Below are 15,331 nucleotides of genomic sequence, written 5' to 3' on the forward strand. Positions count from 1 at the left end.
CTACAACAGATCAGCTGCTAACACACCTTTCACTAAACAGAGAAACTACTTCATGCATCAGGTATGGCTTCCAAGGCATACTTAGACATCTCACTTTTTCCAAAAATAAATGGTTTTAGGTTGCCAACCTCTGCTTAAGAGTCTATGCAAGAAACACCATCACAGCTTCTTTCAGAAGACAAAGGCAATGTTCAACAAATTTCTTGCCTCTTACACCCCGCTGCAAAGCCTTCTAGAATGGCCCTTGGCAGGGAGATATGGGTTCAAATCCCAACCTTCAGTATTTCCTTTACATCTGGATTCTTTTCGATGACCTATCTATTTTACAGAAAAAAGAGAATCTAAAAGTATTTTCTCTATATTCCATTATACGTCAAATTCAGTATACAATGGTCTCTAATATATTGGGTCCTGGCTATTGGAGAGGAACGTTCCTCCCTAACTCGATCACTTAGAGGTCTTATTTACAATCTGAAGCTCCAGCAAAAATCAAAAGCAGAACATTTTGGATGGTGGGAAGCAGAGGGTACTGATTGGTGGCTTCTTATGCTTTACGATCCGGCAAAACCCTATAGATCTTAATGAGGGGTAATATGCAAACATCTGCAAAGTAGTTAACTCAGCAGCCAGTAAACTCATAACCTGCTGTGACTAACCCCAAGAGCATATGTCTGTCTTGCTCGTATGATTCCACATTCCATTTTAAAGAACAGACCCTTTTAGATGTAGTCACCACTATCTGGCTGATGTTAATTTAGTTGCATTAAAGAGTGGTATACACATTTTTAAGCTAAAGGCCAAAGGGTAATATGGGTTTTCTAACCACATTTTTTTTTAAGTTAAAAAATGAAACAAAACCAAAAAGAGAACTCTACGTTTTTAAAATTACGATTCATTTCTGGTACAGTGAGAGCACAGAGCTGGCTTCAGTTACCTGGATTTCCTCAATGCTGTGGACAATAAACATGTCTTGCAGATCCTCCATGGCGCCTTCCATCCAGTTGTTGAAAGGAGCAGCTCTCTTGGCAAACTCCAGGTGAAGCTGATCGATGGTTTCCAGCAATTTCTCAGTTCTCTGGAGATCAAATAGAAACCAGTGTTATCATAGGTTAAATCATAAAAATTCTCTGAACATGTAAAGATGCACTCCAGAGCAGTAAACTATTATCTGACTTTTTTTTTTTAATGTATTTATTTATTTATTTTTGGCTGTGTTGGGTCTTCGTTTCTGTGCGAGGGCTTTCTCTAGTTGTGGCGAGCGGGGGCCACTCTTCATCGCGGTACGCAGGCCTCTCACTATCGCGGCCTCTCTTGTTGCGGAGCACAGGCTCCAGAAGCGCAGGCTCAGTAATTGTGGCTCACGGGCCCAGTTGCTCTGCGGCATGTGGGATCTTCCCAGACCAGGGCTCGAACCCGTGTCCCCTGCATTAGCAGGCAGATTCCAAACCACTGCGCCACCAGGGAAACCCTATCTGACGTTTTGATGGTCGCAATCCTCTCATCATTAGCTTGTGTATGCAAAAGATGAACTGATGTTCAAATGATGAGGCTGAGCCCTGCAGGTCTCCGAAGTGCCTTGTGCATCAGAGATGGATTTAACAACATCCAGAGTCACACTGTTCTGAAAGTACTTAAAATACTCCTCCACATGCTACTCTTTTGAAAACTGAGACTCCACATAGGGTATAGAGGCACTTGATTTCAGCTAAAGCAGTACTTTGTAAGTTATAGGACCTGATTCCCCAACCGTGCTGGTTCACAGGAAATTCACGGTATCTTCCTCATTTTATAATCAACAGTGTGCCTTTCCCAAAAGTCGCCTAGAGAAGACGGAAGGAACTACAGTTCCATATTCTTAAATCCTCATTCAGGATTTCACACAGAGACCCTCTTTGCCTTTCTGAGCACATGAAAGCACAGGGCTTTAAGCCACCGAGAACGGCACTACGCGCTTCCTATGGCAGACAGGGCGGGGAGCTGGCACGGAAGCGTCTGGTATCTTCAAGTCTTCCATAATTAGATTCATTTTTCCTCCTGTTCTAAAATATTTGAGCTGTCTCTGTTATATGCCTGGTCCTTCCTTTCTCTCAGCCTTTTTCTTTAGGTGGATATGTTAACCGCTGGCTGGCATCCAGGAAGCTTGGTATCACATGTGTTAAAAGTTTCATCAGAGTCAGGGTGAAAAGACTCAGAAAACTGCTAACTGCTTCTTTCTGTCACGTCGTCTGAGTCTTCCGTGGTGAGAGACGATGAGGTTCAGCTAAAAACCAGCTGTTTCTCCAAGCCGTATACTTGAACAAGGCCAGATTCATCCTGATTCTGTTTCATATCCACTTTTCCTTACTTCAACATGTGTTGCCATTTTCCCTTTGCACATCTCAACTTCCGTTCCTCCTGATTTCCTGACTCATTCATGGCTCAATTTACTCTCAGATAAGGACTCTGGGGGAATTATCTGCCATTACTACTTCACACAAAATGAGTTTATACCGTTATCTCATTACTACTACTGGACTTCTGTTTCTTTAATTCAAAAGGATGCGTCACTGCCGTGTGGATAAATTAAAGTACAAAACTACCGACTTTCCATTTCCCTCTTTCTCCTACTTTTCATGTTCCCTGTAGAAGCTCCCTTCCCTAGATAATCTGTTTCGATTTAAACACACCATACCACAGAAAAACAAAGGAACAGTGACTTACTGAAAGAGCCCCTATTAAAAGATTTCGTGCCAACAGGTGGCTTGGAGACTCACCTCCAGGGCCTCTCTCCTCTTCTGAGTGAGCGTTCCCAGCCTGTCCCACTGGTCACAGATTTTCTGGCACCGATCATTGATGTTCACAGCATCGTGATAGTCCAGTTCACTATCAGAAGGGAAAATAAAGGTTGACTTTCCCAGATGACGTGAAGAAAAGTGGACATGGGCTCAAAATAAACAGATGATAATTTTTTTTAAAAAAAAAAAGATCTGATGGGGAACTGGCAGGGTATTTCAGGGTTTTGTTCATCATCACCATCACAAACATGATCACTATTCCCTTACATCATGAGAAGAATTAGTAAAACTCTTGGTGGTCAGCAGATTTCTAAACAGAGAGAAACGCTGTCTTCTCGACACTGTAGGCTAACTCTATTCTCCCTTTGTTTTCTTGGCCAGGCCTCCGGAGTGCATTATTTTTAAGTGGTGATGTACCTGTAAATGAAGCCAAGTATCTGACCTGGAGGACAGTCCCAGGGGCTGTGCTGAAGCCACGGGGAAGGGAACATCAAATGAGTCATGCGGGAGGGAGGGAGGGAGGGAGGGATCAGCTTGCACCCCTTCGTGTCCTTGGCTGCCCTCAAAGGGCACGGGGCTGGATGGGGCACCACGTCCAGGAGGGGCACTGGGCCGCTGAGCCTGGCAGGACAGAGTCCTTCCTCTTCTGACAAAGATTCCAACTCGTCTTATGCCATTCGTGTGACAGCAGGAACAAAATGATTTCTCACTCCGTAGTCCCTCTTCCTCTCCAGCCCCGTCTGTACATCCTAACGGGATCTTGGTGACGTGAAGTAACTGAAACTTACCATTCAAGCAGATTCTCGACTAGATGGTTAACCTATTATCTCTGGGGGTAAAAAGTTTGAATCCTGGACAAAATGTAATCACCCTTTTAGTTAAGATGAAAGCAAGACTCAGGGAGGTTTAAAGACCTCTTCAGGAGACTTCTCCTTCAAAAATGGTCCAAGGTGAGGCTTTTAGGAAACTCCCTCCTATCCATCCAAATCCATTTCCCTGAAGCTTAAGTTTATTTCTTCTTCCAACTCTAAATGAAGGCAATGGTTGTTTATTACTTGTTTTTTCTCTTAAGTGATATTAGCTTGTCCTTATTGAATGTTACTGTTTCTTTTACTGAATAAAGAAGATGCATACAGTTGTGATCTGAGTGTCATTTCAGTGGGTAAGAAGCTCCCTATCACCTAATGAAAGCCTGTCCAGTTCTTAAGAGCAGCTTTCTACGTACACACACTTCACTAATTGAGATGGATTGAGATTCTGTGCTTATTATTATAACCAGGTAACCAAAACCAACCAAAACACACCAGCAATGTGCACAGCCTTGAATACAAAGTGAAAAGGCCATGGCCCTTCAAAATGCAACTATTAAAGAACAGAAAGATTTCAAAAACAAAAACCTAGGAACCGTCTACTGATCCACAATGGAGACATCAACACTAATCTCTCTGTGGTTATCTTTAGGGTGTACATTTTTCCCTCTTCTCTAATTCATACGTACTAGCTCTATACCTACTTGCTTTCAAGAACTTAGGGTTTGCATAACTGTGCATACTATTTTTATTTTTATTTTTTTAATAATTTTATTTATTTATTTATTGCTGTGTTGGGTCTTCGTTGCTGCACGCGGGCTTTCTATAGTTGCAGTGAGCGGAGGCTACTCTTCGTTGTGGTGAGCAGGCTTCTCATTACGGTGGTTCCTCTTATTGCAAAGCACGGGCTCTAGGCGCGCAGGCTTCAGTAGTTGCGGCACGCAGGCTCAGTAGTTGTGGCTAGGGCTCTAGAGTGCAGGCTCAGTAGCTGTGGTGCACAGGCTTAGTTGCTCTGCGGCATGTGGGATCTTCCCTGATCTTCCCACGGCTCAAACCCGTGTCCCCTGCATTGGCAGGCGGATTTTTAACCACTGCGCTACCAGGGAAGCCCTATTTTTATTTTTTGTACTTTAAGAACTGCACAAACATGTTCGTTATTTTAGAAAAGGTAAAAAGGAAAGGGAGACTAATAACAGTAAGATGAGCACATCTTAAAATTCTGTGGTTCCTCTCTCGACTGTGTAAAGAAATACACATTGAGGATAACCGAGAATAATAATAATATAAAATTATTACTTAAATTTTAAGGGCAACACTTAAAACCATTCCAAATTACTTATGGGAGCTATGATAGAGCATTCAATTGCTTGAGTTTCTCCCCCTTATTTTATCTGTAATTGTTAACAAGCAGCCAAACAGCCAACATGCAAGAAGCATGAGAAATAAGAGTAAGGCCACAATCATCAAAAAATCTAGAAACAATAAATGCTGGAGAGGGTGTAGAGAAAAGGGAACCCTCTTGCACTGCTGGTGGGAATGTGAATTGGTTCAGCCACTATGGAGAACAGTATGGAGGTTCCTTAAAAAACTACAAATAGAACTACCATATGACCCAGCAATCCCACTACTGGGCATATACCCTGAGAAAACCAAAATTCAAAAAGAGTCATGTACCAAAATGTTCATTGCAGCTCTATTTACAATAGCCCGGAGATGGAAACAACCTAACTGCCCATCATCGGATGAATGGATAAAGAAGATGTGGCACATATATACAATGGAATATTACTCAGCCATAAAAAGAAACGAAATTGAGCTATTTGTAATGAGGTGGATAGACCTAGAGTCTGTCATACAGAGTGAAGTAAGTCAGAAAGAAAAAGACAAATACCGTATGCTAACACATATATATGGAATTTAAGAAAAAAAATATCATGAAGAACCTAGGGGTAAAGCAGGAATAAAGACACAGACCTCCTAGAGAACGGACTTGAGGTTATGGGGAGGGGGAAGGGTGAGCTGTGACAGGGCGAGAGAGAGTCATGGGCATATACACACTAACAAACGTAGTAAGGTAGATAGCTAGTGGGAAGCAGCCGCATGGCACAGGGATATTGGCTCTGTGCTTTGTGACAGCCTGGAGGGGTGGGATAGGGAGGGTGGGAGGGAGGGAGAGGCAAGAGGGAAGACATATGGGAACATATGTTTATGTATGACTGATTCACTTTGTTATAAAGCAGAAACTAACACACCATTGTAAAGCAATTATACCCCAATAAAGATGTTAAAAAAAAAAAAAAAAGAGTAAGGCCACAAACACAGCGAACAAATTAGATACAAAGACCACAAATAATTAAGAATATTTTTAGGCAAGGCCAAATAGGAAGATACTCTTAAAAGAGGCCATCTCTGTTAATTAAGGCATTTGCTCTGGTTAAGAATGAGCAACATGGGGGTCTTAAAATGTAACATATCATAATAAACATTTATTATTGGTTGTTTAAAGTTATCATTATGTGACAGGCTCTAAAAATTGTGCAAATATATCCGTGGTTATAATGAGAGAGAAGTAGGGAATGAAATTCTGTATTTTTCAAAGAGAAGCAAGGGTCTTAAAAAAAAAAAAAGCTTAGAAACACTGCAGGGAGGCCCCTCTCCCAGAGGGTGGCCACAGCCAGAGGCAGCACCACCTGGACCAGCAGGACCTACAACTCCCACTGGGTAAACCAGCCTGGGCTCAACCTCATGCTAGCTCCTCCCATAAAAAAGCATGAAAAAGAAATGGCACTTATTTGACAACAAAGAAAAGTGGGGCCTTAATGTTTCTTCTTTCAGAGGTGTCTTGTTTTTGGTTTCTGGGCGGGCAACGTGGTCCCGTCTCCTGCACCCAGGCCTGGGTGAGGCCACCTTTGCGAGCCATGCTCTGTCCTGTTACTTGTTTCTCATCCTCTTGGATACGAAGCTGCCTGTGCTGGGGCTGGGGGTGTTGCCCAATGGGAGGACACAGGGATGCTACCACAATCAAAGCACCAGAGAGGAAGTCAGTGCATCTCTTTATATAAAAAAAAGGGCTTCCCTGGTGGTGCAGTGGTTAAGAACCTGCCTGCCAATGCAGGGGACACGGGTTCGAGCCCTGGTCAGAGCACCTAAGCCTGTGCGCCACAACTACTGAGCCCGCAAATGGCATTATTTCACTCTTTTTTATGGCTGTAGTATTCCATTGTATATATGTACCACATCTTCTTTATCCATTCGTCTGTCAATGGACATCTGTCAATGGACATTTAGGTTGCTTCCATGTCTTGGCTACTGTAAATAGTGCTGCTATGAACACAGGGGTACATGTATCTTTTTGAATTTTAGTTTTCTCCAGAAATATGCCCAGGGATTGCAGGATCATATGGCAACTCTATTTTTAGTTTTTTAAGGAACCTCCGTACTGTTCTCCATAGTGGCTGCACCAATTTACATTCCCACCAACAGTGTAGGAGGGTTCCCTTTTCTCTACACCCTCTCCAGCATTTATTATTTGTAGACGTTTTGATGATGGCCATTTTGACTGGTATGAGTTAGTACCTCATTGTAGTTTTGATTTGCATTTCTTTAATAATTAGCAATGTTGAGCATCTTTTCATGTGCCTGTTGGCCATCTGTATGTCTTCTTTGGAGAAATGTCTATTTAGATCTTCTGCCCATTTTTTGAATGGGTTGTCAACAAGGACCTACTGTATAGCACAGAGAACTATACTCAGTATTTTGTAATGACCTAGAAGGGAAAAGAATCTGAAAAAGAATAGATATATATATGTATAACTGAATCACTTTGCTGTACATCTGAAACTATCAAACACAACACTGTAAATCAACTATATTTCAATTAAAACAAAAAACAGGACCAATCCCATCACAGGGTCCTCTGGCTTGGTTCTATGGGTACATCTAAGACAGGACAGGAAAGGCAAGCTCCCCTGCCCCTCTCTGGGAATGCCCGGGGAAGCTCTCCACCGAGTTCTTGCTTGGACCCAGGGCTCAATGTCAGCACTGGCACCCACACAGAGCACGTACTTGAGCTCCTGCGCGATGGCCGCGATCTGCTCCACGCGGTCCTGGTGCGCCGCCAGGTCGCTCTCGAATGCCTCGTGCTTCCGCAGCAGAGCCCGGACTTCGGTCAGAGACGCCGACTCGTAATCCTTCTGCAGCAAGATCTGCTCTTTGCCTGCAATGGTTGTAGCAAGGGAATGTGAGTGCTGTCACACTTCAGCCTCTATGCAAAGTACTGGGTGATTCCATAGAACCAAGAGGAGGAAAGGACAGCCCCGAGAGTCAGAGGCCACATTTCAACTGGAATTCAGGCTGTCACTCTGCTAAGGCCCCGAGTCCCTCTGTGTTCTGAAAGCTCGTGTCTACAAATACAGGGCGGAAAGCACGCTGAGCACTTTCTAAATAACAAGTCTGTGATAAACCTAAGAAACAAGTATCTGACTTTCCCGTGAGATGCTCAGTTAAGTTAGTAATTATTAGCTCACAGAAATTACCTGGAATTATTAGGTAAAACACTTGTACTCTATTTGTCTGCCCATGGGCTCAACCTTTACTCCAATTCTTTTTGTTTGAAAGCTTTATTCTTTTAGTGTGGTTAAATGCAGCTTGTGATTTTTTTTTTTTTTTTTTTTTTGGCGGTACGCGGGCCTCTCACTGCTGTGGCCTCTCCCGTTGCGGAGCACAGGCTCCGGACGCGCAGGCTCAGCGGCCATGGCTCACGGGCCCAGCCTCTCCACGGCATGCGGGATCTTCCCGGACCGGGGCACGAACCCGTGTCCCCTGCATCGGCAGGCGGACTCTCAACCACTGCGCCACCAGGGAAGCCCCCAGCTTGTGATTTTTTATGTAATAACATTAGAAAAATTTCTCTCCGAAACTCCACCTATTTCCCCACAAATACTTCCTAAGTTAAGCAACTGCTGTGGTTATAACTGGACCCATTTTTATTCCCTGGTTGATGACCTTTAAGAATTTAATTCCACAAAGCTAGACGTGGAAAGCAAATGTTCACATGTTTAATGACAACACAGCACTTACCATCCGCCAGACACCAATTTTACTACTTTATAATACAAACTCATTAAGTCTTCATCAAAACCCTGCGAGGGAGGTATGATTGTTATTCCACTTTGGAGAGGACGCTGAGGCCCTGGGAGGTGAGAATGCATCCAAGGCCCACAGCTGGGAAGTATCAACTGCACGTCTGTGCCTGTGACCGTCTCGCTGAGCAACGCCAACAATCAAGCAGCAAGAAAGCAAAAGGGACCCAAGGGATGAGGGGAACCTCCCTGCCCTTTCTCGAAATAGATTACCATGCAATGAGGTGAATGTTTTGTTCTTTAACCTCAGCAAACAGCAGAGCCAAAAAAATCATGACCATAGTATCACGGCCATGGAAACAGGTATGTCTGCAAGGCCTGAAAGGAGTAGATGAATCTAAGTGAAACAAAGGAGTTAAGACTATAGAAAAGCACACCTCGTGTTCTTCCTTTCCAAGCAGATTTTCTAAGTGGGCAATTATGTTGCTTTGCGGCACTTAATAAACCTTCTATCAGCAGAAGCTAGTGTCTGGGCCAGGGCTGTCTGACCTGCTGTTAGGGAATAAACAGATGCTTGTGGAATCAGATAGAAGAAAGCGGGGGAGGCAGGAGGAGGCGGATACCTATGCAGGTAAGTGTGGGAAGAACGCATTGTGAGTCCTGTTTTATAAAAACATCCATCTTCATACTCACCTCCTTTTTTTTTCTTTCTTTCTTTTTTTTTTTTTTGGCCATGCCACGCTGCTTAAGGGATCTTAGTTCCCCAACCAGGGATTGAACCCGGGCCACGGCAGTGAAAGCGCCGAGTGCTAACCACTGGACCGCCAGGGAATTCCCCACACCCACCTCTTGAAGAACCGCAGTACCTGGGACAGCACACGAGAGAGGGGCGAGGGCAGCTGCCCACAGGGTCACAGGCGCCAGGGACAGTGGTCACTGCACGTGGGGCTCTGTCCATAGCTCAGGCCCGATTCTCCAGGAGCCCCACCGCATCCTGTGGACTCACCGTAGGCCCAGGTTTCGTGCGTGGACGCCTTCTGCCGGAACTTCTCTGCCAGGTGCTCCACACGCTCCAGCCTCCGGATCTCATTCAGCAGCCATTCCTCGTAGCCCTTCTCCGCCTGCTCCAGCCGCTGCCAGGCGCCCGCGATGTCCTGGGATGGGTGGGGACCGGCGAAGCCACGTCCGTTACGCCCTGGCCTCCTGGGCCTCTCTACGAATCCCCTCCACCACGTCCAACAGTGTTTTCCTTTGTGTCTTCTTGTCTTTCCCTCACCCCTGTGCCTCCACACCCGCCCCAAATAGCCATTCAAATGTTTTGGCTTCTAAACATCTTCATTACCACTGCACCCTTTTAGAACTAAGATCACGGTTCTCATCGGCGAACATTTAACCTGATGCTTCTCCGGATGTGGACAAAGGCTAACAGGGCTTTAATTTTCTGGCTACGAGAAGATGAAGCCTCACAGTGACTCAGCCCAAAACGACTCTGACTCAGCGACTGGGTTCAGTCAGCCATTAACTGTCTCCCCGGCATCACGCACGTGCCAGGCACAGTGAGAGCCTTGGATATAAGAGTGAACAACAGCACCTGTAAAGTTCCCTGGGCCCCTGTGCAGCTTTCATGATTGTTGGGGGAGAAAGACATTAAATAAGGCATTCAACAACAAGTGTAATTCCTATTTCCGATAGCGATACACTCTGAAGGAAAAACAAATCACGGTCAAGTGATGCTGATGAGAGCACGGTCGGGGCAGTTCCTTTAGGCGGGTTACTGAGAGGAGACCCCTCTGAGGAGGTGGCCTTGGAGCCCAGACCTCACTCATGGAAAAGCCAGGTATGTGATGAAGTGGGGGACGAGCTAAAGGCCCGAGGACGGGGTGCGCTCCACGTAGGGGAAGGACCACAGCAGGCGCAGCGGCCGCACAGTGGGTGAGGGGTAGAGCAGCCAGGGACATGGTCAGCAGGGTGGCCGTGGGGTCAGACCACATCGGATCCCAGATAAGGAATCTGGATCTTATTCTAAGTATTTCGGGAAGTCACTGGAGGGTTCTGAGAAGAAAGGAGACACGCTCTGATTTATATTTTAAAAAGATGACGGCAGCTGCTACATAGAGAATGCATTTTAGGGGAAAAAGAACAAGAAAAGCAAGTGAGAGGGTTACTGCAAGGTTGAAGGAGAGACACTGGTGGCTTAGCATAGGCGACAGCAGCTGAAGGGCTGCTCAGACTTAAGATATAATCTGGACGCAGAGCCAGTGGCACTGGCTGAGGAACCAGGTACAAGAAAGGGACAGACTAGGAGGATCAGTGATGACACCTGGGGTTGGGGCTTTAGTAACTTAGGGGATGGTGATGCTATTTACTAAGACAGAGATCACTGCGGGAGGACTCTTGGATGTTAGGTTTTGAGACATCCAAGTGGCTCTATGAACCTGGAACTGGGGGAGAAATCAGAGCTGAAGATGTAAAGTTTGGGAGGTGTTGCCATTACAGCTGGTAGTTAAAGCCACGGGCCTGGATGAGGTCACCTGCAGGTATCAAGACAGAGAAGAAGGTCAGCATCCCTGTACCCACAAACCATCCACCTACATACAGCCCAGGGACAGGAGGAGGCAAAGCTGTGAACAGCGACGGGAAGGACTCGGTGGTCAGGTGGGAGGAACTCAGCTAAGTTCAAGGGTGGAAGGAGTTTCAAGAAGAAGGCCATGGTTACAGCTAAAGCGAATATGAAAATAAAAGTGACCACTAGGGGGCTTCCCTGGTGGCGCAATGTTGAGAGTCCGCCTGCCGATGCAGGGGACATGGGTTCGTGCCCCGGTCCGGGAATATTCCACATGCCAAAAGAGCGGCTGGGCCCGTGAGCCATGGCCGCTGAGCCTGCGCGTCCGGAGCCTGTGCTCCGCAACGGGAGAGGGCACAACAGTGAGAGGCCCGCGTACCGCAAAAAAAAAAAAAAAAAAAAAAGTGACCACTAGGTTGTCAACACGAACGCCGTTGCCTTTGAACAGAACAGTCTGTCTTAGGGTGGACGGAAGCCGGATTACTTACTGCAGGTTGAAGAGTAAAAGACATAAAGGAACGGGAAGTGACCAAAAACCAGTACCATAAAGAACTCTCTCTAGATGTCCTGCTACAAAGGGGAGACGAGAAACAGGACAGGTGCTGCAGGGAGGTGTGGAGTCATAGGAGGTTTTCATTTTCCTCTGGCAGATGCTAGAGCGCTTCCTATGCGGATGTGAAAGCTTCAGCAGAGCGGGAGAAACTGATGATGCAAAGAGGGATGTAAATATGGGACTGAGGCCTGGAGAAGGTGAATCGGGGAGATGGTAACAGGAGGGAACAGAGGGCCTGTGATCTAGATGCTGGTCCACCTAGAGGCGGGGAGGAGAGGAAGGGGACCGTCATCATTAGGTGTTTGTCAGAGGCCTGTTCTGCGTGAGGCACCAAGAGCAGTGAGGGTCAAGAACTGCATGACGGCAGGGGGAAAAGTATCCAGAAGGAAGTGGTCACAGGGTCAGAATTACAGTCAGTGCCTCTTCTCAGTGGCCCATCAGAGGAAGGACTTTGGGAAAAGAAAAGGGGGGGCTGCCCCCGGGGCCAGGGGGCTACTCACCGACACCATCTTGCCCTCCGAGGGCATGAAGGCCGGCCGGTTGCTGATGCGCAGCTTGGTCTGCAGGGTGTTGAAGTTGATCTCCAGCTGGCACTTCTCCTGAACCTTGGGAGGCTTGTGCTTCCGGCGGTAATCCCGAAAGTCCTCCAGCTTCTTCTGCATGGCCTGCATGGTCTTCTCAGGGGTCCGGTTCTCTAGCCAGGGGATCGTGCGCTGAATCCATTCCAAAAGCTGTTCCCAAAACACATGCACACAAAAAAACTGCTGACAACACCAGCAAACTGCCCCCCGCCCCCGGTTAAAAAACAGAGGCACCGAACGATTGGGAATGGATTGACTGAATGCTCCCGAGATTACAGAAGTCTGACTGGAAGGAGGGCATAAATACAAACTTCTGTGCCCTCCCAGGGCCACTCACCCTCGCCTCAATGACACCACACACAGGTCGAAAATTCAGAGTCAGCACGAGTCATGTTTTACAAAAATGGGACATTTACAGGAAACTCCGGGACCAGACATTAGCAGACAAATGCTGGATGGAGCTTTCAAATGAGAAAACAAAAACCTCACGTGGTGGAACATGGTGGAACATGGTGGAATAAAATCAGGAAAGAACTGGGTTTAACTCAAAATGTATTTCTAGTTTAAATCAGCTCAAATCTAACGGGTCTACTTACGAGATGAAAGTATCGTAAATCTGAGACTGACTCAATGCCAAAGTATATTTTATTTTAATAGCTAGCTTTCAAGGAAATCCACAGGATGAAAGTGAAAATGGCAGTGACTCCAAGGACGAAGTACGCCCCCTTCTCTTGAATTACTACCAAGGCCTTACAAAGGCCCTGCATAGTCTGTTTGAGGGGTATAAATGAAGGACCAAGTAAGAAAAGAAAGGCTATCATCACTGAGGAGCATCTGTCCTTCGGTCCTGGTCATACTTCAACCCTGATGTCGATCGCTGGCATTAAACAATGTTGCCAAATGGAATTCTCCCATAGCAGCAGGAAACATAAACAGTATCATTAGCTTGGACTAATATACACCACTACTGGGGAAGACTGATTCCCAGTGTCCTGATGCTTTGCACAGTACAGACCAAGTATCAGCCAAAGTAAGTCAGAGCAAACATTATGTGGTCTCTGACATTGTCACTGTGATTGAGTTCAATCCAGAGAGAAGGTGGCTATGGACCTCACTCAGATCCTGCTTAGTTAAGATTTATACTATAGTAAGAACAAAAAGAAAAGCGACATGGAAAGTGCTATTCTAACTGAGAAATCTAGCTGAAGAGCTGTAGAAAGGCATCCTGGAAACTCATGCTCAAATGTCTCGGACGGAGGGCTCTGCCTCTCCCGAGGTTCCCTCTAGGTATTTAAATACACACACAAGGCTGAGGCTTGTCTCACTGGCATGTTCCTTAGATGCTGAGTCACCGCGTGGAGCTGGGATTCTGAATACAGAGCTCACCCTACGTGATGTCAGTAGCCGATGAAGCAGGAAAAAAACAAGGAACACAATGTCATCTAGGGGAGCCCGACCCCGGAGGTGCAGAGCTGAGGATGGAATCACATTCTACGTTTTGTAACATGCAAACCACCTCTGTGCCTTGCAATGCCTGGAAAGACCAGCAGCACTACCTTTGTGCCCGTAATTAAGCAGGATGAACAACCCCTGAGAGCGAGTGTACTTTCCTACTTTTATTCTGTCTGAGATGAAAAATGCAAAAAAAAAAACCCCAACACTGACAATCCGTGTTCACCCTCTGTGCCTCCCCCTCAGGGTGGGGATGGACAGGACTGCGGGGACCCGTTTCCTTTACCTCACTTGCTAGCCTCTCATATTCTTCCATCAGCCTCTCATTCTCTTGATTCACAGCAAGAACCTTACATATCCTGTTAGCCGCTGTCTCGGCCTGTAAAACACAATAGGTAAACAGGACGGCTCTGTCGACAGGGACGTGCATACACAAGGTGGAAGGTGGCAGGGCAGGGGGTGACCAGGGAGGCAGCATGTGCTGTAAGTGGTGCAGGTTCTGGGTTCGGGTGGGGTAAGCCTGAGGGCCCAGCTCGTTCACACTATGGGTCATTTCACACCTTTGGGACCGTTTTCACACAGACTTACATGGCAGGCTGAATATACTGTAGGGAGTAACAGGGAAATAGCATTAGTCGCAAACACGAGCTTTGTGAAACATCAAGCAAGTTAGTAACAGAAACTGATGGGCTGAGGAAACAATGGTCCCTGGGCGTCCACCTGAGCCCCCTGCCAACCTCACAACTACAGGGAGAGAACTCTCTGAGTTACATTAGCCTTTGGAAATCAAAGCAGACAGGACTGGATCCTGAATGTATACCTGTCATTGCACTGAGTTCACGAGGGCCTCTACGTATTCATTCCTGAAATGAATACATCGAATGTGCTAGATGGGATCCTTCCACGGGGCAGAACCTGCTTTAATACTTTATTTAACCCATGTGAGTAGCTGTTGAGGTATCAATAATTCCCGATCATTGTTTTGTGGGGAGCTTGAGGCCGGGAGGGGCCAAGTGCCTTAAACCGTGACCATGAGATCCGTCCGGCTTCCGGGCCTGCAGCCTGGCCCCCAGCCTTGCCTCTGAAGCCCTAGTAGGGGCCGATTTCCAGTTATCATTGTTCGCTGGTGATGATCTTTTTTTTTTTTTTTTTTTTTGGCCCCGCCAGGCGGCTTGTGGAATCTTAGTTCCCCGACCAGGGGTCGAACCCGCAACCCCTGCAGAGGAAGCGTGGAGTCCTAACCACTGGACCTCCAGGGAAGTCCCCCAGTGATGGTCTTAAAGAGATCACAGAAATGACACATACTCTGTCCAACCCCATCTCTCAGGACTCTGCAAGTAGAGATAGGGGGAGGGACAGGAAGCAGAAACAGGGGAACGCGGGAAAGCAGAGGGACATCCACCCATGATGTCCCTCAGGCTGTTTATCTTAAGGAGTATAAATTTTTTTGAGGTTTTAACACTGTTAGACTTTCACTATTTCAGTTAAATTAAGATTCATCTCGCAAGATGCTTGAAC

The 15,331-nt window shown here is 46.4% G+C and overlaps 1 protein-coding gene across 2 annotated transcripts in view; it reads right to left on the bottom strand.

The window, feature by feature from the left end:
• ACTN2 (actinin alpha 2) overlaps positions 1-15,331 on the bottom strand; it is a 79,586-nt gene that overhangs the window by 13,362 nt on the left and 50,893 nt on the right. For both annotated transcript variants that reach the window (XM_030839476.2, XM_060286254.2), the window contains 6 exons: positions 14,100-14,192; positions 12,281-12,511; positions 9,671-9,818; positions 7,649-7,799; positions 2,754-2,862; positions 935-1,075 (listed from right to left, as the gene is read on the bottom strand). In XM_030839476.2, the coding sequence (XP_030695336.1) occupies positions 935-1,075; positions 2,754-2,862; positions 7,649-7,799; positions 9,671-9,818; positions 12,281-12,511; positions 14,100-14,192 (873 nt within the window). The remainder of the gene's footprint in view (positions 1-934; positions 1,076-2,753; positions 2,863-7,648; positions 7,800-9,670; positions 9,819-12,280; positions 12,512-14,099; positions 14,193-15,331) is intronic.

Source organism: Globicephala melas, chromosome 16 (genome assembly GCF_963455315.2).
Source record: "Globicephala melas chromosome 16, mGloMel1.2, whole genome shotgun sequence".
In the NCBI taxonomy this organism is placed as follows: domain Eukaryota; kingdom Metazoa; phylum Chordata; class Mammalia; order Artiodactyla; family Delphinidae; genus Globicephala; species Globicephala melas.